The 24028-nt window shown below is 34.6% G+C and overlaps 3 protein-coding genes across 9 annotated transcripts in view; 1 reads left to right on the top strand and 2 right to left on the bottom strand.

Annotated features, from left to right (window-relative positions):
- esyt2b (extended synaptotagmin-like protein 2b) overlaps window positions 1-24028 on the bottom strand; it is an 846120-nt gene that overhangs the window by 806467 nt on the left and 15625 nt on the right. The gene's annotated exons all lie outside the window — the stretch shown is intronic.
- Window positions 4244-21536, top strand: slc8b1 (solute carrier family 8 member B1). 4 transcript variants are annotated; one of them, XR_015496026.1, is made up of 17 exons: window positions 4244-4646; window positions 4901-5053; window positions 5284-5336; window positions 6898-6955; window positions 7537-7642; window positions 9401-9568; window positions 9762-9875; window positions 10553-10609; window positions 12458-12591; window positions 14078-14219; window positions 14473-14594; window positions 16080-16233; window positions 17334-17414; window positions 18216-18280; window positions 18451-18852; window positions 19172-20942; window positions 21299-21536. XR_015496026.1 is itself a non-coding variant. In XM_087261611.1 (15 exons), the coding sequence occupies exons 1-15, from the start codon at window positions 4485-4487 to the stop codon at window positions 18637-18639; spliced, it is 1758 nt and encodes a 585-aa protein (XP_087117737.1). In that variant the 5' UTR covers window positions 4244-4484; the 3' UTR covers window positions 18640-21536. The 4 variants fall into 4 exon arrangements, 1 of the variants encoding a protein (XP_087117737.1); XR_015496025.1 differs by having other exon boundaries at window positions 19172-21536; XR_015496024.1 differs by having other exon boundaries at window positions 18451-20942.
- The window catches only part of LOC147836070 (uncharacterized), an 8185-nt gene continuing 5524 nt past the window's right edge, over window positions 21368-24028 (bottom strand). Inside the window, exons 3-5 of one of the 3 annotated variants that reach the window (XM_087261617.1) lie at window positions 23892-23962; window positions 23475-23806; window positions 21368-22944 (exon numbers count right to left, since the gene is read on the bottom strand). The gene's annotated coding sequence lies outside the window, so the exon portion shown is untranslated. Of the gene's footprint in view, window positions 23807-23891; window positions 23963-24028 lie in introns of all 3 variants that reach the window. The other 2 variants (XM_087261616.1, XM_087261615.1) reach the window with 2 other exon arrangements.

Below are 24028 nucleotides of genomic sequence, written 5' to 3'. Positions count from 1 at the left end.
CTTGCAGGGAAGGCTTTCATAAAGGTCAAAGTAACTGCATATAAGACTTTAAATATCAATGTGGGTGTAGTGGAGGAATACACCTGAATCATCAAACCTTATGAAGTGTCAGAATGAAACTATCACATGAATGTATTCACATTTCATCCTCGTGACTTGATGGTCAGGCTTTTTAGGAAGGTCAAAAGCAAAGTTCATCTCCCAGTCTGGTCAAACTGGTGAGTTAGTTGGATTTAACAGGGCTTATATTTCAAATGTTTTATGCAGTAGAATATAATGAATTTATTTGAGAATTTAAAAGCTCTACAAAATATTAAAGAACAAAGTGTATGTCAAATAAAACTAAGAATTCCAGTTTCACTTTAGTATCTTGTCTACCGTATGTACCCCATAAAAAAGTGCATAATGGCAGCCAATTGTTTTCATTGGCTTCACACTATGAACGATTTGTACTTGGTGACTAAGTGGTTAGCACATTTCCCTCACAGCAAGAAGGTAACTGGTTTGAGACCAGGAGGTTTTTCTGTGTGGAGTTTGCATGTTCTCCCCATGTCTGTGTGTTTCCTCTGGTTTCCCTCACAGTTCAAAGACATGCAATATAGGTGAATTGGATGAACTAAATTGGCCATGTATGAGAGTGTTTGTGCGTGAATGAGAGAGTGTGTGGGTAAGTTTGTATAAGTTTGTACACTTAGGGCTGGGTTGTGGACGAAAAGGCATCACTGTGTAAAACATGTAGGCAAATATTTTAACATTTAGTAAGTTGGTAAGTGACATGATTGCTGAAAAATGTACAAATTAATAACTGCTGATATATTTTATACTGATTTTAGCAGTTGGTAAATGTTCATATAAATGGAATATGTATATGAAAGTCAAGGAGTCCAAGGTGGAATCCACTGACTTTGTTGCAACAAGAAAAACTTGCCTCCATATGAAATGAAACCACCTTTGCAACTTCCTCAGCCATTTTTTGTTGGAATTGCGCAAATGTGCTTTCCATGTTTCTCATCTTTCCCCATCTCATTGTGGCAAATGTAATAGCCATTCATGTTGTAGAAATTGTGAGCTGAGCGCTGTAAGGGCTGAGTGCCAATAACATTGAATGAAATATGTTTTTTGGTTTAGTTAAGGAGTAAGGGAAGTATTTGTAATTCATTATTCTGATTCTGTTAGGTACATGTAGGTTATCTTACCTAACAGTGTTGAGTTACTGAAGTTTGCTCTGCGCGCTTGCGGTTTTTTTAGTTACTTCTTTAGTTTGGTGCGTTAATCTTATTGATGCTATTATTCAAAAAAAGGGTAATGATTCGCACTCAATTGCTTTGTACTGTTTTTATTTTTTATTTTTCTTACATTTTACGAGTGATTAAAAGACACCCTTGTCTTTTAATCACCCGTAAAATGTAAGAAAAATAAAAAATAAAAACAGTACGAAGCAATTGAGTGTGAATCATTACCTTTTTTTTATCTTACCTAACAGAACATAAACAGTACAGGAAAACAATGTAAAAATATGTATAGTAAGCATTACTTTATTATGATCTAATAATGAGTTATTGCATGAGCTAACCGTGAACTCACTTTAACTACAACATGAGTCACATGAGTTCATGTGTGAATATCAGCTACCTTAAGTACTTGTTAGAACATGATTGTTTGTTAATTAGAAGATTAATTACCACTTCAGTTTATGCTTAATTTAACCATCATGTACTCATAACGGTTAAATAATGTTTATTTATAATTATGTCATGACTTTAATTGGAAGAGCACATCATCATTAATCCATTATTAAATGCTCATGAACACCTTATGCACGTCCGTCTAGTCCGTTTACACTGAATAACAATAGAAGTGCTCTGTCAACATCAAGAAGTTCATGAGGAGTTAAGGATAAGTTAATGTAGATGTGCCCCTCCAAGTAAAATCATGACATAATTATACGTTATGAGTTCATGTTGGTTACATTTAGCTAAACTTAAATGTTTATTAACACATTAATAACAACATGTGCTAACAAGTAATTAAGGTAGCTGTTGTTTACTCAAGAACTCTTGTGACTCATGTTGTAGAAAAGTTAGTTCATGATTAGCGCATGCATTAAACCATCATTAATTCAAAATAAAGTTATGATTGCATATTAATAAATCACTGTTCATGTACTGTTATTGTAAAGTGTTATTTAGTCTAGTTTTCAAATTCATTTGTGTCATACACAAAAAGTTACATGTACATTAATTAGTTTTTTTGTGCAAAATTCTAGTTATTGTTCCACATAATGTCACACACAAGCAAAGTTTAGTAGTTATTTTGTTATATTTTTACATAGACACAATTTAAACACATACATCCCTCCCCTCAAAATATATGGGTGTACATAATTGTCTTACTTAATGAGATATGCCATGAGAATTTAAGCATTTCTACATGCAATTAATTAAAAATGACAGAATATAACATTTCCGCATATAACAACCACCACTCAGGTGTGTCACCTACTGGAGTTGCACCCATGGAAATACGTACCGGGATGCTGCAGTCATCAAAATCTTCAAAAAGATCAGTATTGTAGTTTATAAATTTTATGGGCATCGCTTAGTGGTAGAGACAAAGATCTGGGGAGACAACTTTAACAAGGGATGTAAACAAAGTAACAGGTTAAAGGATCCTACCCAGACTAGTTGCCCAAGCCTGATCCAATCAACTGGACCACTCAGACAGATTATTAGAGATAAAGCAACATCTGCACTTTGGCTCTGCAATTACACCCCATTTGGGCGTCGTTGGCTCATTTGACTCAATCAACTGGAGCCCTTAAATACACATGCATTGATGTTATTATCTTCACTTTCAGTGTCAAATACAATTTTATCACATTAGTATTGTGGGAGTTTTATGAAAAGATAAGAGATTCTTACTTTTTTAATCACAGTCATCTTTACAACTGCAATAATATGTTTATCCATCAAACCTTATACAGAAAAAATACAGTAGTCCTTATAATAACGAGATATACAGTTGAAGTCATTATTGGCACCCCCCTCCCCCTTTAAATTTTTTTTTTTTTTTAAATATTTACTAAATGATGTTTAACAGAGCAAGGACATTTTCACAGTATGTCTGATAATGTTTTTTTCTTTTGGAGAAAGTATTATTTGTTTTATTTTGACTAGAATAAATGCAGTTTTCTATTTTTTTATAAAACATTTTAAGGTCAAAATTATTAGCCCTTTTAAGCTATTTTTTCCCGATATACAGAACAAACCATCATTATACAGTAACTTGCCTAATTACCCTATCCTGTCTAGTTAACCTAATAATGGTTGGGTTTTAAAAAATAAGTTTGTTGGTGCATATCCTATCATATATTAATACCTTTTAATAATATGGAGGGTTCAATGGTTCTTTTATTTAAATATCTTTAAATTTATTATATTTGAAATATAATTTTTTGTTAAATGATCCAATTAAGGCCAAAAACCTACAATCTTTAAAGTCATTGACAGGTAACTGCTGGACAAGGTTTGTGTAATTAGAAACTTCTTTGGAATAACATTATTGTTATGTATCGTCCTTATTTAAATATAAATTAAATTTGTCTATAAAAGATTTTATTTCTGTATTTCTCTGATAACGATCATGCTATTAATCTTATTGTTAATTTCTTTTTTGTAACATTGTATTTTTTTATAGACAAGAATAAGTTCCTTCAGGCATTACCTAGATTTAATACTTTTCTTGGTGAAATTTTGTTCAATATTGAATCTCTTAAGCGTATCAATAATAAGAAGAATATTACGTTACTTAAACGTTGTAAAAGCGCTATAGAAAGGTTAATTGAATTAAAGCTTATGATAATATTTTTTCCTGATGATTGAAATGATTGAAATTATTTCTATTGATACTCTTTTTTTCTTAATGATTGAGGCTTTGTAAAGTTTTTTTCTGTTTCCTAATTTTGTGTTATTGTATTTTATCTTCACTGCAGTGATGTTATTTTTATTGTATTAAATAAAAAAATAATAATAAAAAAAGCTTTGTGTAATTGGTTCAAATTACGATTTTCACGTTATTTAGAAATAGTTGGAAACATTAAGGTGTGAGTTACTATGTTGAACAAAATATCCATTGTTCCAGTGTTTTTTGTGTGTTATTAAAAAAGTCCTGTGCCTTTAAGTGAAATGTCTCTTTAACCATACAGAGGGAGGGCTGATAAGAAAGCTCGTCACGATGTTTGTGTAGGAAGTACTGGTGTGACCCGTCACACTTCCCATTTATTCGACTTTCTCTGTTGACAGTGTAGACGTGCGTTCTTGCGTTATTTTTAGCTCAAACCCCACATTGTGATTCACCGCGTCTAATTACATGGGGTGTTTTATACTGAAACAAAAACGCGCAAGAGAACCTGGAAGGGTATTGTCAAAATTCAGATGTTAGTGTTGGATATTGAAAAGCAATGTTGAAGCAGTGTCAGCCTACAAATGCGTGCTTTGCGTTTACTGCTGCTTTTCTCCTCCGTTGCTCTGCAATGGGATCGTGCCAGCTGCCAGAAATCTGTTTACATACAACTCATTCCCCCTCCTGGGAATGCGCGGAGTTCACACGGACCTACAGAAGTTACACCGAGCCGCAAAGGAGATGAGGTGAGTTGGACAAAATCTCTCTGATATATGATTAATCGCATTACGAATTAAATACATGTCTGGTAAGTCAGTCGTAATCGTTTATAACGCTTTAACATCTTTCATTGTGTGTTAGAAAGTACACTCATGTACAATAACCAGTAATGTAGCGGACACATAACGCTCTACATGTTATTGACGTCTTCTTTATTTAGCTGCTGCTCTCCGAGTAGTCTGTGAGTCTCCCACAGCTGCATGTGTTGATGTGTTTTCAGTGTGATGTGGTGATGAACGTGTCTGCCAGTCAGAGATGCGAGTATGTGAAGAATACACCGGATTGTGCTTCAGATGAAGGATTCATCAAATACCCTTTTGTCACCTTTTGCCTATTCACACCAAGTCTTCTGCCCCTAGCCATCACGATCTATGTAAGGAAACATTTGGCTTAGTCATCAAAAACGTTAACTGGTTGCATATCAGTTAATGCAGTATTGTGCATATGTATTTGTTTTGCAGGCCATGCTTTTGTTTACATATTTACAACAAACACTAGGAACAATGAAGCAGTTTATTCTAATTTGCTTTGATAATTCTGTTGGTTTTGCATCTTATTTTTGTCTTGTCTTTTTTCTTTCCTCCTCTCTCTTATTCCCATCAGGTTATCTGGCTGTTGTTTTTGTTCCTCGTTCTTGGACTGATTGCATCAGACTTGTGAGTTGTGTATTTAAGAGAATTTAGACTGCTGCCCTTGTCTTAAAAAGAGAATTTAAATAGGAAGTAAAACTGTATCTCTCAATTGTTATTACATTTTTGTACTTTTTCACTCATGTCACAATTTCATCAGTTTCCCGTATGCATGGCCATTATGGAGATTCTCAGATGTAAACAACAGCATGGATTGCGCATTGCTCTACCACTGAAGATGTTGTTGTGCTTATTTATGCTGTCCAAACCTGTTATGCTGTTACTCGTTTAGAAAATAAGCAAGCAGGAAGAGGTGTAATATTTTGACAAATTGAATTTGATACACTCTCTTCTACTTAATTTGTTATATATTTGGTCGGATCAATTAGTACAGGCCAATACATAACAATTATTAATAAGTTTTATCAGCAAAATATGCAAGTTTCTTACAGATAAGTGGTATTGTTTACATTCTGATCTCCAATATGGCCAACTGGTGACATGTCGTGAAAACACTCTATTGTACTATGGACAAAATAAAGCCAAACAACATAGAGACATACGACTCAAGCTCACTCATATTACCCCACATTCTGTATAGCTGTATAATCACTGAATAGTAATATAAAGGGACTAAGCTGACAAGAAAATGAATGTATAATATAATATAACATAACATAACGTAATATAATTTAATATATTAGGGTGATCACTGTGACACAGTGGGTAGCACAATCGCCTCACAGCAAGAAGGTCACTGGTTCAAGCCCGGACTGGGTCAGTTGGCATTTCTGTGTGGAGTTTTCATGTTCTTCCCATGTTTTCGTGGGTTTCCTCCGGGTGCTCTGGTATCCCCCACAGTACAAAGACATGCGCTGTACAGTAGGTGAATTGGGTAAGCTAAATTGGCCATAATGCATGTGTGTGAATGTAATATTGTATGGGTGTTTCCCAGTGATGGGTTGCAACTGGAAGGCCATCCGCTGCGTAAAATATATGCTGGATAAGTTGGTGGTTCATTCCGCTGTGGAGACCACTGATAAAGGGACTAAGCCGAAGGAAATAATTGAATAATATAATATAATTTAAACTGAGCATTACTTTTCAAGTAATAGTTGTGTGTGTATAATCTTAACTTTTTAAAGTGAACATGATTTGGTGTTTGTTGTCTAATATTATGTTCCATTTGCTATGTGCAGTTAAGTTGATATTGATAATTAAGGGTATTGTTCACTTTAAATAAGTGAGATGAGTAAATCCTTAAATGAACAATTAAATAAATGCCTGTATGTGTAATCTCAAGCACATTTTTTGGTCATGACCTTCATTTTACTTCCCTATTTACTCATGTGACGGAAACAAGTCACTAATTTATTAGGAGATTTTGTAGTCTAGAAGGTTCTGCTTTTTTGAGGGTCAACAAGTGAACCAGTTTGTCATTCAGTTGCAAAGTCCATTGAGATAAAATCTGTAATGAACAGGATTGGGTTAATGTTGTTGCTCAATTTGAATGTATTTTTATTTTATTTTATTGAGTTTTATGTAATAATGTTTTATTAATGTATTTTTATCATTTTGTTTTTTGCAGCTTTTGCCCAAATCTCTCTGCCATTGCCTCCACACTAAGACTTACTCATAATGTGGCTGTATCCTTTAAATGCTTGTAATAAAGCAGAGCTGCAATCCCTAGATCACCTGACACTTTTAATTTGTACCTAGAGGTTTGCAGAGGCTGAGAAGGTTTATTACCCCTGCTGTGGTTTTATATCAGTTCTGTATACAAGTTTATATCAACCACAGCAGTGGTAAAAAGAATATCACAGCATCCTAAGCAAAAAGTCTTACTCAGCAGTGGTAACCAAGATTGATTATTGGTTATTGTTTCATGTTGGTTATTATTCTAGGTACTGTTTGCTCAGAGTCTTATCCTGTTTGTGTTCTTGATGTGTAAGCATGAGAGAGCTCAATCGTGTTCTTGACATGTAAGCATTTGAGAGATCAATCTGTAGTGCTTTTTGGAGAGTGTGCGTGACTGAGAGGAGTGTGTAGTGGTGTGTGTTTGTGACTGAGTGGAATCCTAAGTGATGAGTTTGCCGTTTAATTTCTGGAAAGGGCCCATAGCCTAGAGTACAATTCAATTCAGCTTTATTTGTACCATGTGTACCATGTGGATGTGTGTTGGTGGACTGTTATTTTTGCCATTGTTTTCCATGACTGAGTTGAACAGGGAGTGACGTTCCTGGCTCTTGGAAATGGGGCTCCAGATGTGTTCAGTGCCATGGCTGCTTTCTCTCACCCTCAAACTGCTGGTCTGGCCATTGGAGCACTTTTTGGTGAGGAATTAGCTCTGTTAAACATACACCAAAATTTACTTACTCAAACACAAACACAAACACATATTAGGAATGTGGAGCTTTTAAATCTAAACCTTGATCTTCTAACTGAATAATAGCTCCAAAAAACAGTGTGCTTGAGTTGTGTGAGTGTAACCTTGTTGTATGACAGTAATCTTGGCATTTGTTTTGACCGAACAATGCCAGATGTGAGTGAATTTTTGAACTACTACTTGAAAATTCTCATGATTTGCTGGATTTATTAAGTATGGGTTGAGTAATTCTTTTTAGATATTTTCTTTTATTTTTATTTTTTGTCAAATAAGTTTTATTGAGACACAGACTCAAAACTCTCTTTTTACATATTTTGTCCACATGTAACATAGGCAAGACAAATAATAAAGTAAATGAAATAAATAAATAATAAAAAAAAGGAAAAAACTATATGAAAATCATAATAATAAATAAATAAATAAATAAAAAAACACCTGCATAACAAACAAACTTGTTACAAAGACCTGTTTGTACAACAGAGTATAATGACAAGGCATATTAAAATATTACAGAAATGATGCATTATTGTGAGATGATTTTTTTTTCAAGGCAACGGATAAATGGATTCCAAATTTTGTCAAATTGTTTAAGTTTTCTTTTCGAACAGTATTTAATTCACTCCAAATATAACATAGAGGTAATTTCTCCAAGCAACAGTTTACATGTAGAAGATTTCTTTTTTTTCCAAAACAGTAGCAGTAGCTTATTGGCAGTAGTTAAACAATATGAGAGCAATTATTGTTGTGTATTTGACACATATGTTTCAGAGAATCCCAGAATTAAAAGCATTGGATCCAGTTGTAACTGCAATTTCTCTCTGAAAGCACTTCAAAAATTCCATTCCATTGATTCTGTATCTTAGAACAAAAGTGTGAGATAGATCTGCATCTGATGAATTACATTTGTCGCAAAGAGGTGAAATATTTCGGAAGATTCTATGTAAAAAAAAAATTATTATGTAACCTATGAATTATTTTAAACTGAATAAGGCAATGTCTAGAATTAATAGAGTGTTTATTAATATCCACCAAACCTGATTGCCACATTACTTCTGAAATTTTCACTTCTAATTCTTTCTCCCGCTATTCCTTAAAATCCTTTGTGGAGGGGGAAGTAATGGATTGTACAGTAGTTGTTCATAAATTATCGATAAGGCTTTTTTACTAGCTTTACACCAGTCAAGGCATTTGTCAATGATCGAAGGGGATGTACTATCCAATGAAGACATATGGAGTTCCTAATCTCTAAAAGTCTGAAAAGATTATTCTGGGTTAATTAATCTATTCTAATTGGTTAAATGATTTCCATTCTATGTTTTCATAGTCTGATAACACTTCATTCTAAAAAAATTAAATACAATAAATAAATATATTACACTAAATAACAATATGTAACACCAAAGACTAATGTATTACGCTAAATACTAATTGCTTAACTCTTAAAATCATGCTTTAATGTTGCTGAAAAACATTTTTATGCCAAAGAAATCCAGAAAATATGAGAAATTTCAAGTGGTATCTTATTCTTTTTTTTGTTACGTGTATATACATAATTGTGTGTGTACATGTGTATATTATAATGTTGATTCATTGACATATTTATGTTCATTCATAGTAAATATAGGTCTCTTTTTGCACTAAATAAAAACAAAAGTATTTTGTTTTTTGTTGTGACTTACTCTATGTTTCTTAATTGCTTTTTTAGGAGCGGGAATCTTTGTTACAACAGTGGTCGCGGGGAGTGTTGCTCTGGTTAAACCTTTTACTGTGGCGTCTCGTCCATTCCTTCGTGATGTCATTTTCTACATGGCTGCTGTGTTTTGGACCTTCACTGTCCTGTATAAAGGCCACATTTCCTTGGGAGAATCCGTGGGTCCGATAATTGTTTACTTGACTTTCACTTCACCCTATTTAAACCAACTCTCAATTTATATTGAAGACATACACATTTCACTGTTAATACAAACTTCAAGGTTTTCAATTGAATAAGAAACAGATTAAATGTTGACAAAGTGATTACATGTGACAAAAACGTACATGTTTTCTTGCTCTGTTATCTTTCACAGGTTATTTGGGGATGTATATTGCATATGTTTTTACTGTGATTCTGAGCTCATACATTTACAACCGTCAGAAGCATCAGCTAACAGAATCACCCCAGAGCTCCGACAGAGAACAGGGTGAGGAGATTGATATAACTATGGATAGATATTATAGCTTATTATTGATAATAATAAAAAAATAAAAAATCAGTTTCTAAAGAGCAGCAATTTTTTAATTTAAAAGTGACCGATTATGCTTTGCTATAAATGTAAATTTTTCAGTTTTAGAGTTGTCGTTTTGTTTCCTGCCCCAATCCAGAAGAGGGCTGTGCTTTAACTGATCATACCTCAATGGTCTAAAAACGAACAAAACATCTACAGTATTGGTTTTGGTTGGCATCTCTCTTGTGGTCATGCTTATGAGATATTGCAGTGTTTTGTCATCATAAATTTTTATTATATACATGTATTATATGAAGGTTAAAATAAGTTCTATTGTATGTTCTATATAATATAATAGTGAAAATGGTGTACGAAAGTGACTTTTGCATAATGTTTTTTTATTTTTATTTTTAAAAGTATTTACTGTGTTTTGATTATCAGGTTTTCTCAATTTAACCCTTTGTAAATGCATATATATTACATATTTTATTATTATATTAATAAATGCATATATAATATATATTATATTTAGATAATAGTCTCAAACTCAAAGTCTCTTAATAAATTTCTGTTGTGGATTTTGAAATGAAACTAATGTTGTTTGACTACCAGCAGTGTTACTGACATTAATGAATACTGTTTTTGTCTTTTAGGAGGGATTCTCTCATCTGATCTTACATACAGAGAAACTGTCAGCATACAAGCTCATGGTGTGTTATTTCTTCTTAACCTAAAACATTGTTGACTAACAAGTTTCAGTGGGTTATGTGGTAAACAAGGGAGTTACAGTCTTGCATCTTTTGAGGAAGTTCTGTGTGGTGAAACAGAATGTTGCCCTCTGTTTTGTGTAACGCTTTTTTATGAATGTGTGCTTGATTGGTTCTGAAATGCCACTGTTTGATCAGTTTACAATTTTAATATTGGTTTGTATGTGTAATGTGAATGGGATACTGACAAGGAAGTGTGGATCCAAATTCAGGGTTATTACACGGAGATGGTCAGGCAAGCAACTGTCAACAGGATCAAACACACAGTTGAAACCAGAAGTTTACATACACTCTAAAAAAAGGAACATAACTATTTTTTTTAAAAATGTCTGATGGTAAATCATACTAAATGTTTACTATTTTAGGTCTGTTAGGATTACCTAAACCTAGATTTTTTTTTCAGAATTTTTTATTAATTTCTAGACAGTCAAAAGTTTATTTTTTTAGCTTTGCTTTTTTTTAACTGTATAGCTTTGGTCAAATGTTTTGGTTTTCCTTCCACAAACTTCTCACAATAATTTGAAGGACATTTGGCCCATTCCTCCTGACAGAACGGAGTCAGATTTGCTCGCACAAGCTTTTTTAACTCTGCTCACAAATTTTCTATATAATTGAGATCAGGGCTTTGTGACGGCCTCTCCAAAACATTCACTCTGTTGTCCTTAAAGCACATTTTAACTAATTTGGCAGTATGCTTATGATTATGGTCTGTTTGGAAGACCCATTTGTGGCCAAATTTAAATTTCTTGGCTGATGTTGCTTCAATGTTTGTACATAATGTTCTATCTTCTTGATTCCATCTATGCTGTGAAGTGGACCAATCCCTCCTGCAGCAATACAGCCCCACAACATGATGCTGCTGCCCCCATACTTCACAGTTGGGATGATGTTCCTAGGCTTGTTAGCTTTCCCATTTGCCCTCCAAATGTAACACTGGTCGTTATGGCCAAACAGTTCAATCTTAGTTCCATCAGACCACAGAAACATGTCTCCAAAAATTATTATTTTTCTCAGTGTAATTTTGCAAATTGCAATCTGTTGATCCTGGCTTGTTGACACCTCAAATGTTGTCAATTAGCCAATCAGAAACTTCCAAAACCTTGACACTATCATCTGGGCTTTTTCAAAGACATAATAATCTTATTGTATGTAAACTTGACTTTCAAGTAAAGTTATAACAATTTCTCAGTAAATATCTCTCTCGTTATAGCAAATTCGATAATCCTAACTTACCTAAAAGAGAAAAATTTTAGTCATATGACTTTTTTTTTTAAATGGCTATGTGCCTTTTTTACAGTGCATGTACACTGTATGAACACTGTTCTGGTTTCAGCTGTATGCATATATGCATATAGGCAATCCAAAGTCGCAGTCATTAAACAGGCGAATGGTCAGCACAGGAAGCAAGCAACATAAACAAACAAAGAAACAAGACGAGAGTCAAAACACAGCAAAGCAAGGCATGGAAAACCCATTGTAATGTTCACAGTAACAGTATAAAAAGACTCAGCGCTGATGTTTGTTTGTGTGTGTTTGCGCGCTGTATAAATAGTTCTTGCAATCAGTTCTTGAGCAGCTCCCAGTTGTGTGTGTGTGTAATCTACCGATTAAGGAACAGGTGCGTGTGAGTGGTGCATGACTGAAACTTGTTGTCCATATACCAGTGGATTTGTAGTCCTTTAACAATCTGCGTATGTACTATCAATCTACAAGGATTAGATATCTGGTGATTGTAACAATATGCACCTTTCTGCATTTCTAAATGAATGTATGCCTATATAAATGTTTCAGATGACGGAGAATATGAGCCTTTGCTACCTTACACTCAATCCACCACTCAAATCTTCTTGAATGCCATTAACCCAGTGGACCTTCGGACATGGAGGAGATGGCATTGGAGTGCCAAAATCCTCAAAGTGATCAAGGTGAATCTATCTGCATTCACTTTCAAGATTATTTATAGCATCTACTGTGAATGATTGATAATTCTTTCACTAACTAAAAGAGGCTTGGGCAACACTTAACTTGAAGGAGGAGTTGATAAGACTATAATTATGCATGACAGATGTCGTGAATATGAACAGGATTTTATGCATGCTTTTGACAACAGTCATTAAGGATTGTTTACTCAGTTATGTCATTGTAAATCTAAAGATGACATTGTTTGAGATGACTTTGTGATGACATTACCAAGACAATAGCTACGTGTTCATCCTCCTATTTTTATGTGCATTTTGTATATGCGCATAAAAAACTGGTTGATGGAAACGACAAGATGCTCATACACTTCGAAAATGTGCATAAAACACATATGCGCATAACTGAGTAGGTTAAACTTTTTATTCCATAAGAAAAGATACACATAAACTGCGATGGAAACACTTTTACCAAACAAATTCCAGTATGCGCATTAAAAAGAGTCATGTGATTTTGTTATAGGAGATTATATGATGATACAAATGTGTGTGAATGGCAGCAAACCAGCAAGCTGAGCACATTGTAAAACATCTGAAATGTTGCCAGTTCAGTATTAGTGTTATTATATAATTATGATCTCCAGAATCAAGAGCATCTGTGCTCCGTGTCTAACGCTTTCAAATGCCATTGTGCTTTCACTGCGAGGTGCAAGTCATTTATTAAATGAAGGAAAGATTTACGCAGCTTCTCCTACCACCGCAAGTTCCATTTTTACTGTTGATTTTTGCCGCCAGATAATCATGACGCGACTATTTTGTTCGCTTTGACTCGTTGGATGGAAACGCTACTTTATTTGCATGTCGTTTATGAGATAATTCAGTTTTGTTCATAAAGTTTATTCACATTTTTGAATGGAAACATAGCTAGTGTAACATGTCATAGATCTGTCATAAGCATGATTGTCCTGAGAACATTATAATTGTGTCATGAATTTAATAAAAGCATTATAAATATTTGTCTTGACGTCAGCTATATGAATTTGTTATTAAAATGTCATTAAATAATAATGATGCTGTTCTAATTTATTTTTAATTTTTTTGGACAGAGTGTTGACATTATGAATGAAACATTTTATTGTCAAGTGATGAATAAGGGAAAAATATCCATCACTCAATTATAATGGCCTCCAGACAATCATGTTTATGACAGATTTATGACAAGTTATGTTGTCATGGAAATGTCATGTCATTATAACAAATCCCTCAAAAAATGTCATCTTTGGATAAAAAATGTCATAACTGAGGGAATGATGCTTAATGACAGTTGCTATAAGGATGCATAAAAACTCCTATTCATACTCAAAACGTGTCATGCATGATTATAAGTGCCTCACAACAGAGTTATGAACACATCTTCAAAGCGATACCAAAGCTTGTCTTGTTCCATTTGTTTGGTGATGGGAACTCTGTATGCATGCATGTCTCTCTCTGTTAGGTACCTGTAGAAGTGCTGTTACTGTTGACCGTCCCTGTGGTGGACACAGATAAAGAGGATCACAACTGGAAACGACCTCTGAACTGTCTGCACATAATCACTGCGCCTCTGGTGTGTGTGCTCACCTTCCAGTCAGGAAATTGTGAGTTGGCTTGCATTTTTCTGTTCCATCAAGCCTGTTTAGCAGCATTCTCTTACAGTACAAAGCACAGTTATGGCATTTCTGTTATTGTTTTGTTGCATTAATCCATCTGCTGCAGTCATTAAATCTGTCAGAGGAACTGAAATTCCTCTTGTAAGTGAAAAGATAACTCCTGTTAAAGCATGAAATTGTGTGTTTGTATCATGTCATGGTACACGTGACTGAAACAGACTGTCTTTCTCTGTCATTCCAGATGGCCTGTACCTCATTAAAGGAGAAGTTCCAGTGTGGGTGCTTACAATCTGCATTGGAGTCTTCCTGTCTGGCATAGTCTTCTTCACCACTACAAATGAGCAACCTCCGAGATATCACTTTGTATGACTCTTTTTTTTTTTTTTTTTTTTTTTTATTCTTTGCCTTTTTGATAAATTTATGTGGCATTTAAAAGGCTAAAAATGCATCACAGCTTATATTTGGGGTAAAGAAGAGCCTTTCAAACTTTAAAATGTAATAAAATGTTACTCTTTTTCACTTTTTGCACTTTAAAAATGGAGAGTTCCACACAAATCGATTATTTCAGCCTATCAAATTTAGGTAAATTGAACATAAAACAATTTAGCTGTCCACCAAAAAATCTCAAGAATTTTGTTGTTTCAACTGATAACTATATAACTATTTTAGTGCATGTTTTTCAGAGCTATACATTTCAACCATGATTAATAGAAGGAACCAAACCTAAACATAGAGGCTAAAACTGGATTGATAGTGAAAACCTAACAATAGTCCAAAAATGGTTGTTTTCTGTTAGATTTTCACTGACGGCACAGATGTAGCCTTTTTTTCTATGAGACGTCTTTGTTTAGACATCTAATAGACTTATTTTAAATACAAAACAAATCTGGCTCGGCACCAACTAAAATGTCATTCAGTGCAACAATAGTTTAAATAGCCAAATATGGACCCTTTCACAAGACTGTTATGACTAGTTTAATGACGATCGACATCCTATATCCTTTAACATTTTTTAATAGTTCGTTTTTTTTCTTTCTTTTTTTTTCATGGCATAAAAGTTAAAAAACTTTTTCTTTTTTACATTTATATGTATTTATTAGTATTATATCGTCTTTACATAAAGTTACAAAAAAACCAAATGACTTCTTTTGTTAGATGTTTCTAATGCAGCGTCTTTGGACAGAAAATATGATGTCGTTCTCTCTTCTGGCTGCTGTTATCAGTCTCACACACTTTTTTTTCTTTTCCAAATTCTTTTTTTCTGAAAGCCTGGAAAAGATCTTCAAGGAGTTTTTCTTTTATTATTTCAGCAAATAAGATTGTAAAAGCAATGTTTGTTGTATTCTCCCATTCACTGAGCTCTAAGTCTACCCAACTATGATGACTTCCACTACTGGAAATGTGAAAAGGGTCCATGTCTAGGTTGTACAGAACAAGCATAAAACATTAACAGTGCAACCCTAAAATAATGATTATTTGTCATTTTGTTCAATCTATGCCACTATCCATCAAACCACAAGTTTATAGCCATTTATTTATTTAAATAAGTACAGGTCAAAATATATGTAGCTTCTTTTTTTTACATATATTTGTTATGCTAAATAACAATGAAAAATTTGTCATTGATATTTTGCCATTTTAACATGATATTTGGACACGTATTTTTGTGGAAACATGATGCATTTTTAGAAAGCTTTGATGAAAAGCATCTGTGTAAATTAGAATTAATCTGTACAGTAAAGGAAGTTTTGAATGTCACTTTTAATCAATTTATTGCATGCTTTATGAATTATATATATCTTATGCTAAACTTTGTAAACTGATGTTAATTGAGATTATTGTTTGTAGCTCTATTCGCTGCTAGGTTTTGTGGTCAGTGCGCTGTGGATCAGCACTGCGGCGTCTGAGATTGTCAGTGTGCTTCACCTCCTGGGGATTGTGCTCAGTCTCAGCAACACTGTACTCGGCCTCACCTTGTTAGCCTGGGGCAACAGCATAGGAGGTACCCACTATTATTTGTTATTATTTTACTCTTATGTATTATCAGTGCAACTATTTAATTGGCAACTTTTTGTTGATACTGTTATTAATGTAATGTAATGAGTTGCTATTTATGATGTACTAATGTATTGCATATGTTTGTATTATATATATATATATATATATATATATATATATATATATATATATATATATATATATATATATATATATATATATATATATATATATATATATATATATATATATATATGTTAAACATCATTTGGGAAATATTTAAAAAAAAAAAAAAATCAAAAGGGGGCTAATAACTCTGACTTCAACTGTATATTAGGCATGTCCCAATCAGGGTTTTTTTTCCCTCAAGTTCGAGTCATTTGATTTAGTCTGCCGATACCGAAATCCGATCCGACACTTCGATAATACATAAAAAAAGAATAAAGAAGAGTGAAGAAACAGATACAGGATGTTCCTAATTTTTTTTATTTATTATTAAATCACCTTATTTTAAAGTTCAACAACTAACAAACAGAGCACTTCTGTGAAATAGCTTGATCGATTCTTCACTTTTGGACTTTAGTGTTACAGTAAATTTAAAAAATCTAATATAAAAACAAATAGCACCTCAACTCAAGAAGTTTCCATATCTCACAGTTAAATATGACAATGTTGTCGTTATCAACTTTATAATACCTCCAGACCGCAGACACTCGAGCTTTCCACTTCAAGCCGCTTCTGTGTTCTAATTTGCCGGCATTTATCCAATAGCATCTCTGCAACCAAGTGATGTCATGCCACACACGTTGCAGCTTCTGTGTGAAGTCAAGAAAGAGGTCGAACTCTGTGCCACTGCATAACTATAGATGTGTTAAAAATAATATATATATATATATATATATATATATATTGAGTCTGAAACCATGTGATCGGGCCCGATTTCTGATCACGGAATTAGGGATCTTGACATCCCTAATATATAATAAATAAATATTTTTTATTTAGTAAAATTTATTAAAAGTATTGTAAAATTGAAGTATCATGCACCCTTGCAGCATAACATACCATGCTATGTACTTAGCTCTGTGTTGTGTTTTATCAAAGATTGCTTTGCAGACATTACTATTGCTCGGCAGGGATACCCACGGATGGCCATCTCAGCCTGCTTTGGGGGCATTATCTTCAGTATCCTTTAACATATGATCATTTTTTATGCATGTGTCTTTAGAGTAAGTGCATCTGAAATCTCATATTTAATGTACTAAAAAAAAAAAAAAAAAAAGGAGAATATATGGAATTTGAACACTGTACATCTGCCATGTTGTTGCTACTACATCACCTACCAGTGTCAGTTGCATTACATCATGTCCATTCATAAATCATCTTCTCATGTGGCCTCATGGGAATTTAAAGTGGCCATTAAAGGAAGAGTTCACCCAAAACAGAAAATTCTGACATCATTTACTCACTCTTCACTTGTCACAAATCTGTTTGATGTTGGTTTTTGGAACACAAAAGAAGTTACTTTTAAAGATAAAACTAAAAGATAAAAGATTTCAGGGAAATTCGAATTCTATGAAAGTCAAGGATTACTGGTTTTAAACATTCTTCAAAATATCTTTTGTGTTCAACAAACTCATAATGGTTTGGCAAAACTTGAGGGTGAAAAAAAGGTGAGTAAACTTAATTACTTGTGTGAACTATCCCCTTAAATGTGCTCTTTAGAGTCTTGGCAGACCTAAAAGGCCATCCAAGTACTTCTTTCCACTGTTTTTAATGTTTCCAGACCATGAATCCAGACACAATACACAGTTCACAAACTGTTTTGTTTACATACTGTATACTAAGAAAGTATGAGATTTTAGATGCAGCAAACATCATTAGCTTTAGTCACGTTATCTTTTTACAAGATCGTAAATATTCCAATGTTTCACCATAAACCATAACCACAGAAAGCTCTTAGTATGTCTTTAACATTGCATAAAGACATGTTGTTTGGCGTGGGTCTGGGCTGCCTGCTGCAGTTCATCCGGAATAACAGTGTTGTGATGGTATGTATTGTGAGATTTATACAATATCTCAAAGAGACAATATGCATGCTTTATATTGTACAACCTTCTGTTTTTGTTAACCTGAGAACGTTCTAAGCTTTCAGTCAGTTGAATGACTTAGGAGTGAAGGTGTGTGATCTTGTTGACTGTTGTATGTATTGTATCTTCAGCTGGAACCAGAGGGATTGCTGTGCTGGGTTCTGTCAGGAGCGCTGGGTCTGTCTCTGGTCCTCTCCTTCATTCTGGTTCCTCTTCAGTGTTTTCACCTGAGCCGAGCCTACGGCATTTTTTTACTGTGTTTTTATGTTGTCTTCCTCATCGTCGCCCTTCTCACTGAGTTCAGAATTATACAATTTTGACATCAGTCAGAAACAATAACCGGGCAAGTGCAAGGATATTTAGAGTCTTTAAGAATTCCTGTATTTAGTATCTCAGAAGATTAGTATTTTAACGTGTTCTCAAGGGACAACACTATTGACCTTATTCTGCAATGCGGAAGTGCACTCGTTTTTGCAACTATTTTATAACTTAACTAGAAATGACAAGGAATAATAATGACTAGGGATATTAACGCCCTATTCACACGGGGCGTAAGCGTCAACGCTTCCCATTCACTTTGAATGGGTGACGTCAGGCGTTGCCGAACTGCATTGTGGATCCGTCGGCGGCGCTTCAGAAGCGTTCCTCGCTGCAGAAGTTGGGACCAGCTCAACTTTTCAAGCGCCGACGGAAGCGTCAGCCAATCAGATCGCTGTATGCAAATACACCAGCTCAGACAGTGGCCTATTGCTGACTGAATTTCATTGGCTGACGCTTCTATGACGATCGTTTCAGCTCCAACTTCAGACACGCCCTCTGTCAAGCGTTGACGCTGAAGCCCCGTGTGAATAGGGCGTAAATGGCAGATAATGGTCAAACTACTTGCTCTACAAACAAGTGTGTTCATGACCATACATAAAAAGTAGAATAAAATAATACGAAAAGATTAGGTTACAACCTTAAACATAACAAGCTGTTTTTAACCTCTAAAAATCTATGTAAGTGAATGAGACTGGAAGTCTACAGCCAAAAAGATTCCAATGGTAAGGCCTTCTCATAAGTGAGGAATTGGGTCAATAGAAATGAAACTTGAAGATGTTTTAGAATAGTCTCTAGATTGAGTGTCCTCCTTAAAATAACTCAACATATTACAACCATTATAGTCATTAATAGCTGGACACAAACGTGGGCCCACCACAAGAAATATCAGCTTTACAAAACTTAACCATGTCTGCTTGACAGAATTGCACAAGTTTGTGTATCTTTTATCAGAATAGTTTAAATTTGGTCCTTTGAGTACAGTTCTCTTACCGACCACTGGATGTTTAACATGACACCTCATGGCAAAGAACCTTCTGAGGATTTCACAATTAGTGTCATTGCTTTTTGCAAAGTCATATGCTCTGCGTTTAACCCATCCAAGTGCATACACAGCAGTATAGCACACGCACCCGGAGAAGTTGGGGGATTGGTGACTTTCGCTAGTGACTCGCCTCAGCCTAGTTATTGACCAAAACTGCAGCCTTTCCACCTCTCTAACCATTAAGCCGCCTTTCCATTACACATGACATTTGGACACGACTGTTGGAATACGCCCCCTTGTGGCAGTCTCACAGACTTTTCAGTTTTGTCCAGCACCATGGGAGAGAAGCCATTCTCGCAGTGTCTAAAGCAGTGGTCACCAAACTTGTTCCTGGAAGGCCAGTGTCCTGGAGATTTTAGCTCTAATCAAACACACCTGAACAAGCTAATCAAGGTCTTACTTGGTATACTTAAAACATCCAGGTAGGTGCGTTGAGGCAAGTTGGAGCTAAATCTTGCAGGGACACCGGGCCTCCAGGACCGAGATTGGTGACCCCTGGTCTAAAGTAAAGGAGTGCAAGTGCCTTTATTCTCTGTGCGTTCACCGTGGTTGAATGAATGAATACTTGAAACTCATAGAACGCTAAAAACTTTGGAGGCAATGTGGAAACAAATGTGGAGCTTGAATTACTAGAACCCTGTCCTGTGGTCTGATGAAACTAAGATAAACTTATTTGGCTCAGATGGTGTCCCGCATGTTTGGCGGCACCTTGGTGAGGAGTACCAAGAGAACTCTGTTTTAGTGTGTAGGGATATTTCCCAGTGATGGATTGCGGCTGGAAGGGCATCTGCTGCGTGAAACTTGTGGCTCAGATGGAGTCCCGCATGTTTGACAACACCTTGGTGAGGAGCACCAAGAGAACTCTGTTTTGCCTACAGTCCAGCATGCTGGTGGAATTATTATGGTTCTGGGGCTGCGTGAGTGCTGTATAGGTACCGGGGACATGATATTGCATGTACTGGGGCATTCTGAAGCACAACATGATGCCCTTTCTCAGGAACTGGGCCAAACCTGCTGATGACCACTGATTGCTAATGAAGTTGAAGCTGAAGGTGATGGAGTGGTCAAGTAATCCAGCTCTGACTCTACTGATTAACCTGTGCAGCTCTAGTGATGGGGCTCACACAACATAAAGACACTTTGGACACAGATTTGACATGTTCAGTTAGGGTGTGCTAACATTTGTTGCCAGATATTTCGGCATTAATGGCTGTGTGTCGAGTCCTTTTCTGAGGACAGTAAATCTGCACTGCTATACAAGCAGCACATTGAATACTATAAAGCAGTGGTTCTCAAACGTTTTTCATCAAGTACCACCTCAGGAAAAAAATTGTCTCTCGAAGTACCACTAAAATGAGCAGTATTAAAATACAGTAGCGTAGTAGGCCCAGTAAAGCAGCTACAACTCTGCAAAGTAAAAAAAAAAAAATGTGGCAGATTACCTCAGAAATATAGGCTATTTGTCATATTGGCTTATTCTATACATCATTTTTGATAAATTTTGAAATGTTTATAGCATGTACATGACATATTTCATTCCTCCGCATACCACTAGAAGGAAGCCTGCGTACCGCTAGTGGTACACGTACCACAGTTTGAGAACCACTGCTATAAAGTATTACCAAGTTTTATTTCGACAGTATTGCCCCATGAGAACATAATAACATGTGACAAGTGTATTCACGTTTTTGAGATTCTTTATACACATTTTTATGAATGTACATATGTTTTTAAGATCATGAGCCAGTAATTAATGTATACTAGTTCAATTGTATTCAGAGATCTATAAATTTGAAATATAAGATTCAAATGATTTTTATAAATTTATTTTATTAAACCAAATACTTGCAAAAATTCTTGCCTGTGTTTCTGTTGTATTACCTAGTCCAAGTGCCAATGGAAATTCATAAGTCGGAAATATTAGCCCCCCTGTTTATGTTTTTCCCCCAATTTCAGTTTTGAGGAGATTTTTTCAACACATTTCTAAACATAATAGTTTTAATAACAAATTTCTAATAGCTGATTTATTTTATCTTTGCCATGATGACTAAATAATATTTGACTAGATATTTTTCAAGACACTTCTATACAGCTTAAAGTGACATTTAAAGGCTTAATTAGGTTAACTAGGCAGGTTTGGGTAATTAGATAAGTTATTGTGTAACGATGGTTTGTTTTGAAGACTATAAAAATAGCTTAAAAAATATAGCTGAAAGGGGTGAATAATTTTGACCTTAAAATGGTTTATAAAAATTGAAAAACTGCTTTTATTCTCGCCAAAATAAAACAAATAAGACTTTCTCTAGAAGAAAAAATATGATCAGACATACTGTGAAAATGTCCTTGCTCTGTTAAACATCATTTGGGAAATATTTAGAAAAGAAAAACAAATTCAAAGGGGGACTAATAATTGTTTTTCTTATCAATTATTATTCTTTTTTTGAATTACATTTTTACAAATAGTTCACACTACAACAGTAAGCTATTCATAATTTATTGATTCTGTCTTTTTGATATTATGTGTTGCAAATTATTTTGTGATCCATGCATAAATTTTTCTTTTAATAAAGAAATCGCCACTCTTTTCTGAGTCGTATCCTTTTAACCTAAAATGTTAGCTTAAAATGTTTTTGTTATATAATTTTATTTTTTATTTTACATTTGTTTTATTTAATGTTTTGGTTTGTTATCTTTAATGATGCTGATAACAGTGAATGGACTTAATTTAAAATAATAATCCCATTTAAATACAGTTTTGGTGGAAAAAATAAGAGACCAAGGTGGAGTCTCAGTTTCTCTGGATATAAGTAAAATTTTAATATGCATATTATTCTATAAAGGTCTGATGAAATTTCTTTAAATTTCAAATAAAAATTATGTCTTTTAGAGCATTTTTTCATAAATGAAACGGTCAGAAAAATGAATTGTGACAGAATCAAGGTGGGGCAGTGGGTAGCACGATCACCTCACAGCATGAAGGTTGCTGGTTCGAGCCTCGGTTGGGTCAGTTGGCATTTCTGTGTGGAGTTTGCATGTTCTCCTTGTTGGCATGGGTTTCCTCTCGGTGCTTCGGTTTGCCTCCCAAGTCCTAAGCTGTGGTACAGGTGAATTGGGTAAGATAAATTTGTCCGTATGTGTGTGAATGGGAGTCTATGGATGCTTCCCAGTGATGGGTTACGGCTGGAAGGGCATCCGCTGTGTAAAACGTGCTGGATAAGTTGGCAGTTCCTTCTGCTGTGGCAACCCCAGATTAATAATGGGACTAAGCCGAAAAGAAAATGAATGAATGAATGAATAAAAATCTACATTGGTGAATTGACTTTAACTCCTGTAAAGCTAAAACATTAGTATTGTGTTGACTAAAATGAGCATGTCTGAAAACTTGATACTGTCTTGTTATTTTAGGCAGAAAAAGAAATGTTTAAATGGCATTTTTTTTTTAAAAACTGGCCCCAGTAATTTTAAAAAGAACATAAAATAAAACTTATTACCAGAGAATTGTACAATATCTAAAATAGTTATCATCAAAATAAATTACTTAAAACGAATAAGATAAAACAATACGCTTCAATATTCATCATCTAATTTACCTAATTTAACAATTTCTTTGATTTTAACAATAAGAATCACTTTTTATATGTGAAAAACTTTCTACTAAGCTAAACTTTTTAGTCTCTTCTGCTTACCAAACCTGTGTTTGCTCCAAAGCATAGCGAAAACAGTCCAGTTATTATTATTATTAATATTTATTAACATTTGAGAAGTTTTTTATGTTTAAAAATATCAAAATACCAGCATTTATCTCAAAGAACTCCTCCCTGTAAGTCTGTCTGCTTTGCCCACCAGGATGTAGATATGTATCTGATGGACTGAAGTCCCACCTGAAAGAAGCAGAGGAACAGGTTGCTGAAATACTTAGAAATGGAAATGAATATGGTATCAGCAAGCTATCAGAAAATGAACCGCTGTGATCATTGTAATGTATTTTGTCTCTGCTGTGTAGTCTGTTGTCCAGCGGAGGGTTCCAGAAACTGTGGGATGGTTTCTGGAGGTTGTCTGTCGTTTCAAGATGGCCTGTCATTCTGGATCAAGCTCAAGCTTCACGTAGGAGCTTCCTCCACAATCTGCAATGACAAAACAACTGAATCTACATCTGGATCTCACTTCATACTAAAACATGCTGGATGACAGAAACAGCAGGATCATTACCTGAAGGAAGAAATTCGTCATGTAAGAGAAACTTGCTGATCTTCAGGGCAGCATTATTCATTATTCATAGCCTGAAGGGACAAACAGCTTGTTGGTATTCATTTTAAACTGAAATCTACATTTTATTCTTAGCCTTT

This window comes from Danio rerio, chromosome 7, assembly GCF_052040795.2.
Source record: "Danio rerio strain M-AB ecotype USA chromosome 7, GRCz13ab, whole genome shotgun sequence".
Taxonomy (NCBI): domain Eukaryota; kingdom Metazoa; phylum Chordata; class Actinopteri; order Cypriniformes; family Danionidae; genus Danio; species Danio rerio.
Note: the sequence above shows the minus strand (reverse complement) of the source record. Positions and strands in the feature narration are given on the sequence as shown.

Bases quoted from the DNA above. Each gene is read 5' to 3' on its own strand.
- slc8b1 (XM_087261611.1), top strand. From the start codon at position 4,485: ATGCGTGCTTTGCGTTTACTGCTGCTTTTCTCCTCCGTTGCTCTGCAA. The intron at 7,643-9,400 runs GTGAGGAATTAG...TTGCTTTTTTAG, and splicing joins GGCCATTGGAGCACTTTTTG to GAGCGGGAATCTTTGTTACA. The intron at 18,281-18,450 runs GTATGTATTGTG...TTGTATCTTCAG, and splicing joins GGAATAACAGTGTTGTGATG to CTGGAACCAGAGGGATTGCT.